The following is a 16,291-nucleotide window of genomic DNA, read 5'->3' on the forward strand; positions in this document are numbered from 1 at the left end:
ATTGAAATCGACTCAGTTCGCCCCCAAAAAGACTACCAACCAAGTTTTTTGGGGTTTGGGCCAAAAATAGCGATGTAGGGGGTCAAAATCGAAAGTTACTATCCCGCACGCTCCAGGCGAGGTCAGATTCGGATTCCTCGCTAAAAATTGGTCCAGAATCATTAAGAAAAAAACTTTACTTTTTCAAAAACAAAAAATTGAGGGGTCAAAATCGAAAGTTACTATCCCCGCATACTTTAGGCGAGGTCAGAATCGAATTCCGCGTCAAAAAGTAATTCGGAATCACTTGGAAAAAACTTTACTTTTTTTGATGCAAAATATTGAGGGGTCAAAATCGAAAGTTACTATCCCTGCATGCTTTAGGCGAGGTCAGAATCAGATTCAGCGTCAAAAAGTAATTCAGAATCACTTGGAAAAAACTTTACTTTTTTTGATGCAAAATATTGAGGGGTCAAAATCGAAAGTTACTATCCCCGCATGCTTTAGGCGAGGTAAGAATCGAATTCAGCGTCAAAAAGTAATTCAGAATCACTTGAAAAAACTTTACCTTTTTTGATGAATAATATTAAGAGGTCAAAATCGAAAGTTACTATCCCCGCATGCTTTAGGCGAGGTCAGATTCGGATTCCTCGTTAAAAAGTGATTCGGAATCACTTGGAAAAAACTTTACTTTTTTGATGCAAAATATTCATTGGTCAAAATTGGTCAAAATCAAAAATTACTATCCCCGCATGCTTTAGGCGAGGTCAGATTCGGATTCCTCGTTATAAAATGATTCGGTATTACGTTTTAATTAGGAATCCGAATTTGACCTCGCCTAAAGCATGCGGGGATAGTAAATTTCGATTTTGACCAATTTTGTCCAATGAGTATTTTGCATAAAAAAGTAAAGCTTTTTCAAAGTGATTCCGAATCACTTTTTAACGAGGAGTCCGAATCTGGCCTCGCCTACAGCATGCGGGGATAGTAACTTTCGATTTTGACCTCTGAATATTATACATCAAAAAAAGTAAAGTTTTTTCCAAGTGATTCTGAATCACTTTATGACGCGGAATCCGATTCTGACCTCGCCTAAAGCATGCGGGGATAGTAACTTTCGATTTTGACCCCTCAATATTTTGCATCAAAAAAAGTAAAGTTTTTTCCAAGTGATTCCGAATTACTTTTTGACGCTGAATTCGATTCTGACCTCGCCTAAAGTATGCGGGGATAGTAACTTTCGATTTTGACCCCTCAATTTTTTGTTTTTGAAAAAGTAAAGTTTTTTCTCAGTGATTCTGGACCAATTTTTAGCGAGGAATCCGAATCTGACCTCGCCTGGAGCGTGCGGGGATAGTAACTTTCGATTTTGACCCCCTACATCGCTATTTTTGGCCCAAACTTCAAAATACTTGGTTGGTAGTCTTTTGGGGTCGAACTGAGTCGATTTCAATAATAAAATATTTTTTTCGCACTTTTGACCGTTTTGACCCACTGTGCGGTGGCAGCAAATCCGATCCGAGCCCCGGGGGCGCTGCTGCAGGTGCATCATGGTCTACATGGGGTCGAGGAGGATGTCGGCAACGGATGCAGCTAGGAGGGCATGTAGGGGTATTTTTGGAATCGGGGCGACGAGAAAAAACCAATGGTGCCAGTTTCGAGCGAATCGGAGAAGTTCGGACCCGGGTTCAAATCCCAGCGGGGTATTTTTTGAACATTCTTTTTATTCGAGTTTTTGCATTGTTTCTGATGTTTTTGAGGGTGCTGATGACGAAAAAGACATTTATTTTGACCCCAGACTCGGGTTCAAATCCCGACGGGGTTTAAAATAGGCGAAGTTCGCACATTTCTAAATGTACGGGACGGGCCAAAGTTGCCGATGTGTATCGCCACTTTTCCTGTTATTAGTGGTGAGGAGCAGGGTTGTTAACGTTACTTTTTAAAGGTAACGCGTTACCGTTACCGTTACTTCGGGTTTGAGTAACGGTAACGTCGTTACATTACCGACTTCTGAAAAAGTAACGCGTTACCGTTACAGGTAACGCGGTAACGCCGTTATCGTTACTTCAAATCCTAAAGTTCCTTAAAAGCCACAATTTTACCGGTTAAAATTGCTGGGGTGAATTAGGATTATTTTAAAATTAAAGTAAAGACAGTAAAATTTTAATGTTTAACACGTTCTAATGTAAACTTCTGCACCTACTTCTCCCAATATTGCCACTCATTTTAAAATCAAAGTTAAGACAGTAAAATTTAAATGATTAACATGTTTTAATGTAAACTTCTGCACCTACTTCTCCCAATATTGCCAATTCATGGCCGATGGGACCTCTATTTCAAGTGATGCATCACTCAATCTGTTTCTAAAAGCAACAATTAAGCGTCCACAGTCAGAAATGGGCAAGTGTTGAAAGATTTTTTTCTGAGTGTGGACGCTTATTTGTTGCTCTCACTAACAGATTGAGCGCCTTGGCAAATGAGCTGACCACAGCAGGGAGAGAGAGGGAGAAAAATATAGGTTTGTAGCTCTTTTTGATGCCTCGCGGTAACGGTAACGCCGTTACCGCGTTACTCCTCTTTGGTAACGGTAACGTCGTTACTTTACTCATTTCTCAAAATGTAACGCGTTACCGTTATCGTTACAGTAAAGGTAACGGTAACGCTGGTACAGTCTTTACTTTTTAAAGTAACGTTAACAACCCTGGTGAGGAGTCAGTTCATAGCTCGTTACGTCGTTGTGTAGAAACGCGAAAATGTGGTCAAAATGCCGTGTGGGTCAATCTGGCCCGCTTGGCGCTTTACGGTAAAAGTCAATTTATCTCGGTCAAATATGGTCCGAGAACGTCTAGATTTCGAATTTAGACGCATTTCATCATTCTAGGAAAAGTCAGAAATTAGGGGGCTGCCACTTTCATTTGTCGAAATTACAGTTCAAAACTCAAAATGGGTCAAATTGGCCCGTTCGGCGCTTCTAGTGTTAATGAACAGCGAGACACGGTTGTCACTTTTATTTCAAATAATAATACAAATAAGAATGGGTTCTCAGCCAGACAGATAGGGTACATTCAAATAAAAAAATAATACTTGCAAGAACCACAGAAGTTGCGCAAACAGAAATAGTACGAATTAAATGCATGTCACTTCAGGGAAAAAATGTATAAAAAATATAAACAGGACATTGCCTACTGTCAAAACAAAAATAAATATTACAGAAAAATGACCTTCAAACTTTCCCAGACTCACATTTAACCAAATTTTTAAACCCAAATTTTTGGCCCAAAAATTTTTAAATTGAGTTTGGCATTGATCCCAGCATTTTTTGGTGTTCTGATAACGAAAATCACTTCCATTTGTACCCCTGGTCTAAAGTTCACTCAATATGAGTCCTTAAGATGCACATTTCGTCTTCTCAAGCAAAGTCCAAAGTGTACAAACCATGTCAATTCGCATCGCTCAGCCACACTACGCACCCAGACTAAACGGCGCGTACCCCTAGTCATATTAGATTATGAAACTAACTTTTGTTGTCTTGTCTGCAGAACTGTGCTTTAATGACTTTGCCTGCTTTGCCTTCAAACCTGAAGGCGATGATTGGCAAAGCAAACAGTTGCATGGAGAAATTTATCGCCCACTACGGTCATTACCTAAGAGCTGTAACGGAAGACTTGATATCGAAGGCTGATTACAAAATTTTTTCCCTGACAATAATTAAAGCCCATCCTGAGCTGTCGGATCTTTTTTTTATCCAAACTATTGACTGGCTTCCACCTTTGGTCTGGGGTTAAGGGACCTTTGCTTCTCATCTTCCACAGAAAGATACATAATGAAAACGTCAGCAGACTGGATGCTAATTAAACTCCTTACCAAAAAAATTACAGCTATCGGGTTGATGGTGTCTGTCACTTGGAAAAACGGTAGAAATGCGAAAAAGTTCACTGTGGCAAAAAGGTACGGAAAATCCTGTTAATTTTTTTGCCAGTATTCTCCGTAGCCCTCTTATCATTATTCTCCGTAGGCTCTTACAGTATTCTCCGTAGGGCCGTACAGTATTCTCTGTAAGTCCGCACAGTCTTCTCCGTAGGACCTCGAAGACTGTATAGTCCTACGGAGATCACTGTAAGGTCCTACGGAGAAGACTGTGCGGTCCTACAGAAAATACTGTAAGAGCCTACGGAGAATATTGATAAGGGGCCTACGGAGAATTACCACAAGCTGTTTACAGAATTTTCCGTAGCTTTTGGCCACAGTGTTGGTCACCTTAAGTCGTCAGCAGCCAGCAGCCGACACTTACGGACTGGCAGATCACCGCCTCCCTGTAACTCACTCTTCTCTTCCCGCACTGGTAGCCAACGAATGTGACATCACATTCGTTTGAACGTGAAAACTACGATGTCAGATTGAACGTGACAAACAGAGAAAATTCATACTCAAACGAATGTGACACACCGCGTCGCTCTGTCACATTACTTCGGGTGTGACGAAAAATCAGTAGGCAAACTGTCACATTAAAACGAATGTGACACATGGTACCCATTGACACACATCGTGTCACATCCAAACGAATGTGACACCCATATGCTGTCACGTTCGTCTGAATGTGACATGCCCGAATTGTCACATTCAATTGAACGTGACACGCCATGACCTGACACTTATGGCGTGTCCGGGGCGTGTCACGTTCGTTTGAATGTGACAATGAGGTCATGTCACATTTAAACGAACGTGACAGCATGTGGGTGTCACATTCGTTTGGATGTGACACGATGCATGTCAATGGGTACCAAGTGTCACATTCGTTTCAATGTGACAGTTTGCCTGCTGATTTTGTGTCACACCCGAAGTAATGTGACAAAGCGGTGCGGCGTGTCACATTCGTTTGAGTAAGAATTTTCTCTGTTTGTCACGTTTAATCTGACATCGTAGTTTTCACGTTCAAACGAATGTGATGTCACATTCGTTGGCTACCAGTGCGTCCACCCCGTCCCGAGGGGTCGGCAACTCATATATTACTTCGTACGCGGTGGCTATATTACCCGCATATTACCTGTACATTACTATATATTACTTGCATATTACCACAATTTCGCCTCTATCTATGCCCTATATTGCTTTATATTACTTTGTATTACTTTATATTACACATATATTACCTATATTACTGGTAATATACGTATACTCCCTCGTACACGGCCAAGGGAAGTTGCCGACACCTCGCCCCGTCCTTGCGCCGCGACGTAGTTCGAGTTTGCGCCGCTAGATGGATTTCGTCGTTTTAAGGGAAGGACTTTGCTGCGACCAATCAGAAGACGGCTTTTGATCACGTGATACCGCAGTGGCGTGGCTGTGACAAGAGGTGCATCAGTTCTGCTGCTGGAGTGTCTACCCGCTCAACGTCCGCCATAGTTGTCGCTCAGTCGCAAGTACCTGCTGTGCGGTCTGGATTGTGGCTTAGTGCTAGTTCGAGTTGCATCATGTCGAAACAACTGAGTGGCAGTAACAACGAGGTATGAATGCTTTCAATACAACTCCCGAGTTCGAAAACCAAGCATGAAGACGTCGGCCTATGAGCCAACGTGGCTTGCGCTTTGATTCAGTCGTTCCTCGTCCCCCGTTCCACTTGCAGATCTTGCATCGGGACCCTGGCAGTGCCCCGGCTGCACTGCTCCATTTCCACTGGGAAAGCACGAAAATCATCTGCTGCCTTTTTAGACTTCTCTCTTTCTTTGCAGGAGGGATGGCATTCTATTGAGAGCGGGCGGGTTCGCAGCCTGCCCAACAGAGGGGAAGGGGACTGCCTTTTCAGGGCAATATCCCACCAACTTGAAGGCCAGCTGCTTTCGCTTCAGCTTCGCGTGCAGGCTGTCGAATACATGCGAACACATCTGGAGGATTTTGTACCCCAGCTGATGGCCCTGGCAGAAGATATGGTGGATTCTCGAGAGTTACCAGCCGGGCAGTTGGACCACCCGGAGCTTCCACATGTGGTTCTTAACGTCTTGCTTCTCCCTTGGACTTGGAGTGGAGCCGAATGCACGGCGGCGCAAGCCCGCTCCCTCGGGCGTCAGATCCGGGTTTATCTTGAGGATTGCCCAACGATTGTGTTCCACCCAGAAGAAGAAATGAATGGAGCGCCGATCCAGATTCTGCACAGGTATGGGGCCAATGGGCGGAGGTCCCATTATGAAAGCGTTCTGCAGTGGGAACCTGCGCCAGACCCTGTGGAACCCCAGGCTCCAAACGCTCCGAACGTAGAGGCACCAAACGCTGTAAGTGTTACCTTCCTCTTAAATAGCTGCTTTTGTCCTGAAGGTGTTCCTTATGTGCGATGTCCACATTGTGGACATGTTCTGTGGTAAGGCTATAAATTTTAGTAAATAATGATTTCTTAGATGGTATTTTGGAGAGAATCTTTTGCTGGCAGGAAAGTTTATTGTTTTAATTGTGAGGATAGTTCATCTTTTAGTACGTCATCAAAATTTATCGTGTTTAATATTCAGCTCTTCCGTTCTTACGTTTCTTGTAACTGACAACACAAGGAACGCTTTCATGGGAGTCAGTTGTTGCAATGTGCAGTGAGTTCTCAGTATGCTTTTAGATTATTGTAAGATTAGGTCGCACCAGTAAGACTTTCACTTGGGTGTTTACTCGTGATGACTGTAAAACTCTGGCCAATTATAATACCACTGGCTGAGTATTAAAGCTTAAGTACATATCGCTTTCCATGATTAAAATCAGGTATTTCTCTTGAAATTGAAAATTGACTAGGTTAGAGGATTCATGGACTCTGCAGCTGAAGTTATTGTGTACTTTCTTGTTGTCAAAGGAGAATTCTCACTTATATTGAATTGATATTACTCAGATTTTTCTTGACTTCCTGGTCTTTGGTTCCTCTGTAATAATGCTTCAACTTCATTTTCCTTCACAGTTTCCTCTCGCATGGTGTGTCCCTCCACGACTGACTGACAAGGAAGTTGAGTCATTCATTAAGGGGGCAATACACTGAAAATGGCCAAGAACTGACTTGTGCGATTGCTTCCATACGCGTTGTTGAGCGTAGTTCGAACTTTACATGTGTCAAGACCTTACAAAAAGAAGCATTTCAAACCCAGAATAGCGTCGATCGGACGTCAGGGATCGGAGCAGCGCCCAATCAAATTTTCGTCAAAAGTCGAACTGGCGGGCGTCCGCAAAAATGAAGATATCTCGACCCCGTTTGCGCCAAAATGTAGGTAATTGAAGCGGCTATAGCATTAACTAGGATTATGAACATCGAGCAACCCAAAGTACAAAATTTCATCCGAAAACACTTTTTGAGGATTTTGCAAAAATGATCAAACCTGGTTTTTTCGAAAAAAAGCGCCCCATTAAGAAGTGGCTTATATCTCACAAAGACCGTATGGCACCAAGGTCTCACCAGAAGAAGACTGCGAACTCAAACAAAAGACCAAGAAAGAAAAAAAAACTCCTAAGAAAAAGCGTTAACTGGACTGCCACCCAAAATTATTGGCTGAGCGGTAGCGAAGCCTGTTACTCCAGTGCGGTTGAAAAGTTATGTCTGTCTGTCTGTGTTAGTCCAGGAAAGTTAGACATTTTTAGGGGTTCCCAAAAACCCCCTATTGTTCGAGGCCCCGTGGATTCTTCCCCCCCCCCCCCCCCCGTTTTTCAAATAAACAACTCTAAACTATTTCAACCAAAAAAAACAAAAATTCCCAATTTTTTTCGAAAATTCATCGTGGAAATTTTCCGTAAACGCAAAAACAAAAATTTGCAACAATCGAAAACGAGAACCGTTAAATGATATGAAAATATGGTTCAAATAAAAATGTGCCACCCCTCAAAACTAAACCTCCTGGCTCGTCAAAGTAACAAGAAATCATATAGTTCTGAGAAAATGGTCAAAACATAAAAAAAATCTCCATGGCAACGGCATGGTCCCATCGTACCCCCCGTAAAATTTTAAAAGTCGCTCATTAAAAAAAATCTAAACGCCGTGAAATTCGAAAATGCTAATGCTAAACATTGCACGGTGTCTCAACGTTGGAACATCTTTAAAGTCTGTCACTAGTAGAAAGTTCGTAGCAAAAACGACGCATCAAATTTTTTTTCGGGGGTTTGGCACCAATACGCTTGCCGTCTGCGCCCTTTCGAAAATCGCGAGGCTGAAAAAACGAACAGGCGCTCTTTGAAATGCCCCTCCATTGTTGCTGAGGTTGGATTGTTTGGCATGCTCTCAAAGGCTGCGGTTGTCTTGTCATGTTTTCCTCGATTTTCAACCAGTTATGGAAACGGGAACACCGTGCAATGCGATTAGCATTGGAATTTTTTTTTGCTATGACCCCACCTTTTTTTCCAACAAAGGTCTGTAATATGCGTTGGAAAGGTCTTGAAAATTTTGGTGAAAGAGTGGTGAAGAGTGGTGAAGATGGTGAAAAATCAACCAAAGTCTACTTTGGGGAAATTTAACAGTGTTTAACGGAAGTTGAACATGTTGAACATTTTTTGGGAAAAGCCAAACCTTTTTGGCTGAGCGATAGCGAAGCCTGTTACTCCAGTGGGGTCGAAAAACATTTTATGTCTGTCTGTTTGTCTGTCTGTGTACACTCATCCTCCTGAACGGCTCGGCCGATCTGGCTGAGATTTTGCAGGCTCATTAGGAATGTTCTTGGCTCGGCACACGCGAAATTTCACTTTCCTTACTCCACTGGTTCAGTTTTTATAGCCGAAAAACACCTAAAATTGCGAAAAACGAGTTTTCTGAAGGGAGATTTCTTATGTCTTGATAAAAAAGGGGGGCTGGGGGGGAGAGCCCCCCCCAAACCCGACAAGTTAAAAAATTTTCAAGGGTCAAGGTTGTGTAATTTGTGGATGAAGCAACTCTATAACGAGTAAAGGGGGGGCTGGGGGGCGGAGCCCCCCGCATGCAACAAATCAGAAGTAACTGATGATGGGCAAGCATTGCCTGCCCAAGGCAGGCTAGCGCCGCAGGCCAGGGTAGGTACGCCAGGCGCGGATTGGAGGAACAGGGCCCCGAGACATCGCGAAGCCTGTTACGACAAGACGCGGTCTGGCGTAACCTACCTTGTTACCTAATTTGTACAGAGCTTCGCGATACGTCGTTGGAATCCTTATGAAACGTACTTTCCGGAAATATATAGGAACCTATTAGGTTTAGTCAATTTTTGTACCAAAAAATAGACAAAATGCGCAAAAATTACTTTTTTTGAAGTGTTCAAGTTTTGTTATGGGCCTGTTGACGGCCCAAAAAAGCGTGTCCAATCAAAAATTTGGGGCCAAATTAAACTTCAAGATTGCGCTTTACTCTTAATTTTTTACTTGATGATATTGGCGCGTTTCCCACTTGTTTCGCCGCTACAGGCCTCCGAACGGACGCCTGCAGTCGACGCTCTACGGCTGCTCTCGGCCAATGGTGACCGTGGTACACACGCCAAATGCCATAAAAAGCGCGTCAGGGCCGCAGACATGCCAGGCTGTGGACCACACCCCCACTTGGAGACGCACCGCCAGCATCACCAGTATCACCCGGGGCACCACTTGAATCACCTAGGGGTAGCTAGGGATGTGCGAATAGTTCGGTATCGAATCGAATCGAATCAGGGCTGATTCGATTCGGGGACGGATCTCTTTGCTTCGACCCCGAATATTCGAAATTTCGAATCGACAGTGGTTCGTCTTCGAATCCGTAGCTCGGGAACGGTTGAAAGTCGCGCGCACAGCGTACTTTTTATACCAAAGCAAGATCAGATATTTATTTTTTCATCTTTTTGTATTCATACTGTATGCCCTTCCTTTATTACATGTGTTTTGTGCTTGAAACGCACTAATTTTTTGTAGTTTCAGTTCGAATTCGATTCGATTCTGAATCTTTATAAGTTCGATTCGATTCGACAAATTTTTCCAGATTCGATTCGATTCAAAACTTTTTTGAAAGATTCGATTCGATTCGGGGAAACCGAGGGCGAGGGAGGCGGCCTGGTGCTGGTCTAACTCGTGCTGAAACCCGGAGGATCAATGCCGAGGTACTTCCCTGCCTGTAAACATTGTGGTAATTATACCTGGACCTGGCTACATTGCTCACTTTTACATGTGTTGTTTAGGAACGGGAACGTCGCCAAAGAGAGGTGCAGATGATCCACGAGGCACGTCGCCAAAGACTTCGTGAGGTCACTCGTGCCCAAGCGGAGATGACAAGGAACAGAGCTGATCCGCCGCAGCACAATAGGCCGGACGAGTGAGGTCTGGGGTTGTGTTCATCCGCCAGGACCAGAGGGACTATGTTACCATGTTAATCTTATGGGACTGATTTTCGGAGTGCCCATTGTAAACTTATTAGACATTTCTTAAGCAATGCAAGTGCATTTTTGTGATGGCGGTATTTTTTAACGACTCTGGACGAGTTTTGGCGTCTTTAATACTGTTTAGGAAAGGATTTTCGTAAAACCTGCAGACGGAGCTAAAAGCTTACGGTGAATTCCTCATACCCTCGGTTTGTTGTTGATATGATGGCCCTGTCTGCTGTGTTCTGTGGTAGTCTTTTTCTTCCCACAAACAGTCTTGAATCGCCAGAAAACATTTTCAACCTAAAATTAGATTGGTTATATCTGTGATTTCATCCAAATGCAAAGCACAGTTTACTTTCAAGTGTACAAAGAAAACAGAATGCTAGCAGAATGGCCTGCTTTGGCGCGCGGCCCGGCTACGGGGTATGAGAAATTCACCGTGAGGATAGCTCGTCGGCCGTCTTTATATCACATTATTATAGAAGTAGGCAATACAATTTTTGTTTTATCGAGCTGAATCGTATTTAAAACAGCTGTTCTTTCCATTTCAAAACATTTAATTGCTAAGAATTCTGTATTTTATGCTGTCAGCGTGCTTCTCCATGCTATCATATGGGAGCCTTGTCCTGGGACTATCTGCGGAGGGATACGACTCGTCCAGTCTATGTAGATGCTGTGGAAGGTAGGGCCGAGGTCGCCCTGATGAGGCAATTCCTCTCAGAGAAGGAGCTTGATTACTTTGGTACATTAGGTCAAACATTAGCTGCAGCTAATGTTAGCAGCTATGCAGCTAATGTAACCATGGTATGATGCGCCAAATGCCGGTGGCTGTAGCTGGCAAGGCAATGGTGGTGATGCTGGACTTTGCGAACAAACTTCAAAATTGCTGTGATGAAGAGAGACAAGGGTTCTTGAATTCGACAGTGGAACTTTGGTAATTGCGTTGTGTGAAATTTTTATTTGAATATGACTGATCTGATGGTACGTGTTATGTTTTATTCTTACTTTTAATCTTTAATTCTATGAACCCTGTTAATATTTATTTGACGTCTATGTTCTAATATTGTGACTGATCTTGTTTTTATTTGACTTCGAGTTCAAATATTGTGATTGATCTTGTTCCTATTCTTTTATCAAACCTTGTGTAAGTGGTTGTGGCTTGCTTTAAAAATATGTATCATCATATTACATTCATATACCACATAAAACAATGTTACTTTGTGTTTCATTATTTCAGAGCTAGTTTAATGTTCTGATGTTATGACATAATCAAAACACTTATTTCCAAAAAGAGGATGGTTCTTTATTTAGTTCAGAAAATACAACAGACATTAAATTGCAAGTGGAAACATTGCAATGTATTTACACATTGCTCACATCAGGCAGCATATTGAACTGCCATTGTAAAGGACGAGCGACGAACAACTCCATAAACTTCTCCCTTACTTCATAAGCACTTTCCAAGGAAAACTCAGGTGACTCCTGAAACGGTAATCTGCGGAAAATGGTATTCTCTTTCACCCTTATCTTCACTTCTCCAGCGACCCCTCTTAAGTTTCCCATTATTGCTCCTATAGCAATCAGCATAACCAGGAGGTAGGTAAACACGTTCACGGTTAGTCTCGGTCCTGAAAGATTCAGGACCGGAACGGGTCCTCGAGTAACCAGGACACCTGTTTCCAGGACGGGGGTGGCGCAATTCGACCAGTTTGCCGTTTGGTCCTGGAAACGGGTGGCATTGGCGCCTTCTGTCACCAAGATCCAGGACGGTTCGGAATGTTTGGCGCTCTCGGTCCTGGAAACGAGTCTTTGCGGCTCCTAGACGTCGCGAAGAGACCAGATCGGACCAGAACGCTTGCGCGCCTCGCCCAGGTCGGGCTCAGACCTGGTTCTGGTTTGCTGCGCCCCTGGCAGGTCACGGCTGACAGTCGCTCTGCGGTCCAGGTCGGCCGTCAGTCCTGGATCTGGTTCTCTGCGCACCTGGCTGGTGTGGCGCAGCCGGTGTCAGTCCCAGCCAGGTCAGCCGTCAGTCCTGGATCTGGTTCGCAGTGCGCGCCTGGGAAGCAGACCACCCGCGCGTGCCGCTACGCAGCTGCGCGAGGTGGGTTGCCTACCCTGCATTACCATTACCATTAAGGGCTAGACCACACATGATCGTATGCCATTTCGGGCCCGACACATGCCCGCCTGCACTGCAAAACGAGACATGGCCGTCCTTACTAAGGTGACACTTTTTCCCGGCGGAGAAGAACCTCAAGCGGCTACGACTCCCACTCGCAGTATGGCCAGTCAGGGTGAAGGAGTACATCCCCCCCGAGGGGGGTATGCAGGCCTCCACCCCGGAACAGCGCCTACGAGCACAACCGGTTCCGGTGCCCCCCTGCTTCGTCCCCTTATCTCGGGGAACAACGGCGTCCTCTTGGTCCAAATCTTGATGTATTGAGAAAGGTGTGCTTCGCCCTGCCCCTCTCTTCATGCGACCTGTGTCCTGACGAGAGCATCCTGCGACCTTGCCGACAGAATAGGAAGCCAGACACCCGACCGACTACACCAAATCGCCGTGCTGTGCATGTTGGTCTAGGATCTGCGATCTGGCGGTAAAAGAGACATCCCACTGCATCCCACCTGTAGAGAGGGCCTCCTGTGCGCGGCCCCGTCGCCTCATCACCGCGTCTGTGAAAACGAACCCCAATCGCAGGCGTCGATCTTCGGTCGTAAGGGGTCGGGCTGGGAGGTCGTGCCGGTGGTCCTGCTCTTGAACACGGCGTTGGTATTGACGGGTCCGTGTCTTGGGTCACGCTGCAGTCTCCGTCTACAGCATCGCGCGGAAAAGCCTGTGGAAAAGAAGGCCGCCACCAAGGTGTTGCAGACGGCCGGGCGGCGGCGTGTGTTGGTACGCGCGGTTAACTGCAAAGGGACCACTCGCCAGCAGAGTGATAAAACATGCGAGCACCTTTACTGAAAAACTTTTTACTTTTACAAACAGTAACATATAAAACCCATTTCAAAAGAAAATTTTTTTTTATGCCAGTGCCTCTCTTTAAACATTCAGGAATTGAGATAGAAGTCCTCTATTCCCCAAGCCAGACAGTTGCTGAGATTGCTTACCTATCTGTACAGCCAAAGTCTCTTGCATGAGTGTATAGATGAGTCATGAGGGCATCTACTATTGCTGTCTGATTTGTGCCAGTTAAAATAGAATTTTTAGCATAAAACTGAATGGCTGCATCAGCTGTTATGTGTTTTCCACAAACTGCATTAATATCCTGCAACAATAACAAAAACAACAATGAGATATTAGAATAAACACAAATATTACATAATGCATAAAGATACGATAATTAATGGAACTTACAATATCTGCGATAAATTTGTTTAAGCAAAATCGAGCAGCAACTTGTTTCACAAATGAGGAAGTTGAAGCCTAAAAGGAGAAAATGACGTTGGAATTCAATGCAGTATGGCCACAATAATACCATGAATGTAATGCGGTAGAAACTTACTGATTGAGAAGATGACGCAACAGACTTCATTGCAGAAACAGAACTAGAAGTGGTGGTTGCTGTTGTTGCTGTTGACACAGGACGCTGGGCCTGAATTGAGCAGCCAGACAGAGACTGCGGTTCCTATGTCAAATAAAAAATAAGAGGATGTTAGTGACACAACTTCAGTTTGAGATGGCACATAAAAAAAAATTGAACTCACCAAGGACATAGAGTGCTCGCCAACATTTTGACTCTTATTTAGAAAGAACTGAAATATGACAAAATAACAAACCACATTTAACCAATGTTATTTAACTGTGATAGATAAAATGTTTGTAGGAGAGAAAAACTAACCTCTTTTCTTTTTTCCAAGAATTTCATTCGCTGTCCAATCTTCGGTATTAATTCTTTGAGAAGTTCTCCATCTATGGTTTCCAACATATGCAACGATATTTCTTGCTCTGTAATAATAACAAAATTAATAGTTCTCATGAACACAAGCAAAGGCCACCACTGAACTCTAAATAAGAACCTATCATTCCTGACAGTCTTTTGAGAGAAAACTTGAAGCCAAACTCAGTTGGGTTGCATATAACCTGCATTCCCAAGCAGTCAAGTAAGAATTCAGAAAGAACACTTTTAAAACTTCAATGTAAAACACAATAGAATGCGAGCTACATAATAAGTTCACAAGTTCACAAGTTAGACAACATATCAACGTCACAAAGACATCGGTTAGAACATTCTTTTGATATCTGGGTGTTAGGCTGTGAAACTTGCGCGTCGTGCGATGGAACTTTTACATCTGTTCATTTTTCATCACGATGCTTACTTCGCCCAGTGACATGGCATCATTCTTAACTGCGTTCGACCCTGGCACGGAGTAAACATCTTAAAATATCGAAGGGCAGAAGTTCGCTCTCTGCTGAAACAATTCTACCCGTAAACCAATTTAACGTGTTCCAGAGAACCTAACCTCCTCTGCGAACTTCAGACCAAAACAACCGTTTGGCCAACAACACGGCACAAAAAGTCTCTGATCCGACACGGACACAATAACGTTTCGTGAGAGCCCCCACAACGAATGAACATCGTCAAAACTTCCTTTCACCCGTAAAGGTGTACTAATATATGGTCTAATGCCCACGAACAGTGAAAATATTCATCGTGATCTAGGGAAATCACGCACAGACGGTTGAGAATGCTGACTATGGTTATAGCACGAAATTTAAATTCAGGCCATCCACAAAGAAGGAAAATAATGGTTTAACTTGACGGCAATGACAAATGAGCCAGCTATAGCTCGCAAAGAAAAGCCACGTTCACTGCATCGCACGGAAGTGCTCAGTTCTGTGACCATTGAGATAGCATGCTTTCTCTGTTAGGTGATAGACTTTCAAGAAAAACGAAAGCTAGGGCTTCGCTTACCAAGAAATGCAGGAGTGAGCTGGTCCAGCTCCCACGCCGATAGAATAGCCTCCACTGACTCGGCGCTGTCCATCGTAAGAGGTTAAAGGTTCGGCCCGAATGTCAAATGTCAGCACCCAGCTGGCTGGGCTGGCTGTGTTTGGGTGGAGGAGTCGGAATCGGTCGCTAGAGGGCACTAGAGGGCCTCCGGAGTGACGTCATAGTATGAGAAATTCGACTCTACCGACCAAATAATCGTCAAACCGACTAAAAATTAGTATTCGTATCATCTACTAAGAAATCTTCGTCGATTCGAGTTTACTTTTTGGGACAGTGTGGTATGCAGCCTCCTTGGGTGATCCTAAGAACCGCCCGGTGGCAGCAAATCCGATCCGAGCCCCGGGGGCGCTGCTGCAGGTGCATCATAGTCTACATGGGGTCGAGGAGGATTTCGGCAACGGATACAGCTAGCAGGGCATGTAGGGGTATTTTTGGAATCAGGGTGCCAGTTTTAAGCGAATCAGAGAAGTTTGGACCTGGGTTCAAATCCCGGTGGGGTACATTTTGAACATTCTGTTCATTCGAGTTATTGCATTGTTTCTGATGTTTTTGAGGGTGCTGATGACGAAAATAACATCTATTTTGACCCCAGAAGCAGGTACAAATCTCATTAGTGTTAATCGAAATTCACACATTTCTAAATGTACGGGACGGGCCAAAGTGTATATCGCTACTTTTCCTGTTATTTTTCAGGAAGGGATGTAAATAACAGCGGTAAAGGAGAAAATGTCTGTCAGCAGTCAGGAAAAGGGTATTTTTAATCAAATACTACTTTAGTTTTCTTTAGTGCCTAGAGACCTGAGGGACAAATGGCTAAATATAGTGTTTTTATGGCTGTTATTCAGGAAAACAGAACTTTTTCCCATTTGCTCCCCCCACTGCAACTCCCTCTGTACAAAATGTGGGCAAAACAAGCCAACTGTGCTGCTCCTGTGCAATAGCCATGGCAGCTGCCTTTGTTGTCCTCTGCAATAAGTGTGGTAAATCAGTCCATCCTATCATACCCTGTTCTGTACCTGCTCCAAATGCAGATGGATCAGTTAAAATAATTGATAAGAAGCG

The 16,291-nt window shown here is 44.0% G+C and overlaps 1 protein-coding gene across 1 annotated transcript; it reads right to left on the minus strand.

Annotated features, from left to right (window-relative positions):
- Positions 1-11,639: 11,639 nt before the first annotated feature.
- Positions 11,640-15,483, minus strand: LOC117650721. Its single transcript, XM_034394306.1, has 7 exons — positions 15,191-15,483; positions 14,117-14,223; positions 13,983-14,030; positions 13,781-13,903; positions 13,633-13,701; positions 13,386-13,543; positions 11,640-11,772 (listed from the first exon to the last, which is right to left on the minus strand). Exons 1-7 carry the CDS (start codon positions 15,261-15,263, stop codon positions 11,640-11,642), a joined length of 711 nt encoding a protein of 236 aa, XP_034250197.1. The 5' UTR covers positions 15,264-15,483.
- Positions 15,484-16,291: the final 808 nt, after the last annotated feature.

This window comes from Thrips palmi, unplaced genomic scaffold (genome assembly GCF_012932325.1).
Source record: "Thrips palmi isolate BJ-2018 unplaced genomic scaffold, TpBJ-2018v1 HiC_scaffold_5, whole genome shotgun sequence".
Classification (NCBI taxonomy): domain Eukaryota; kingdom Metazoa; phylum Arthropoda; class Insecta; order Thysanoptera; family Thripidae; genus Thrips; species Thrips palmi.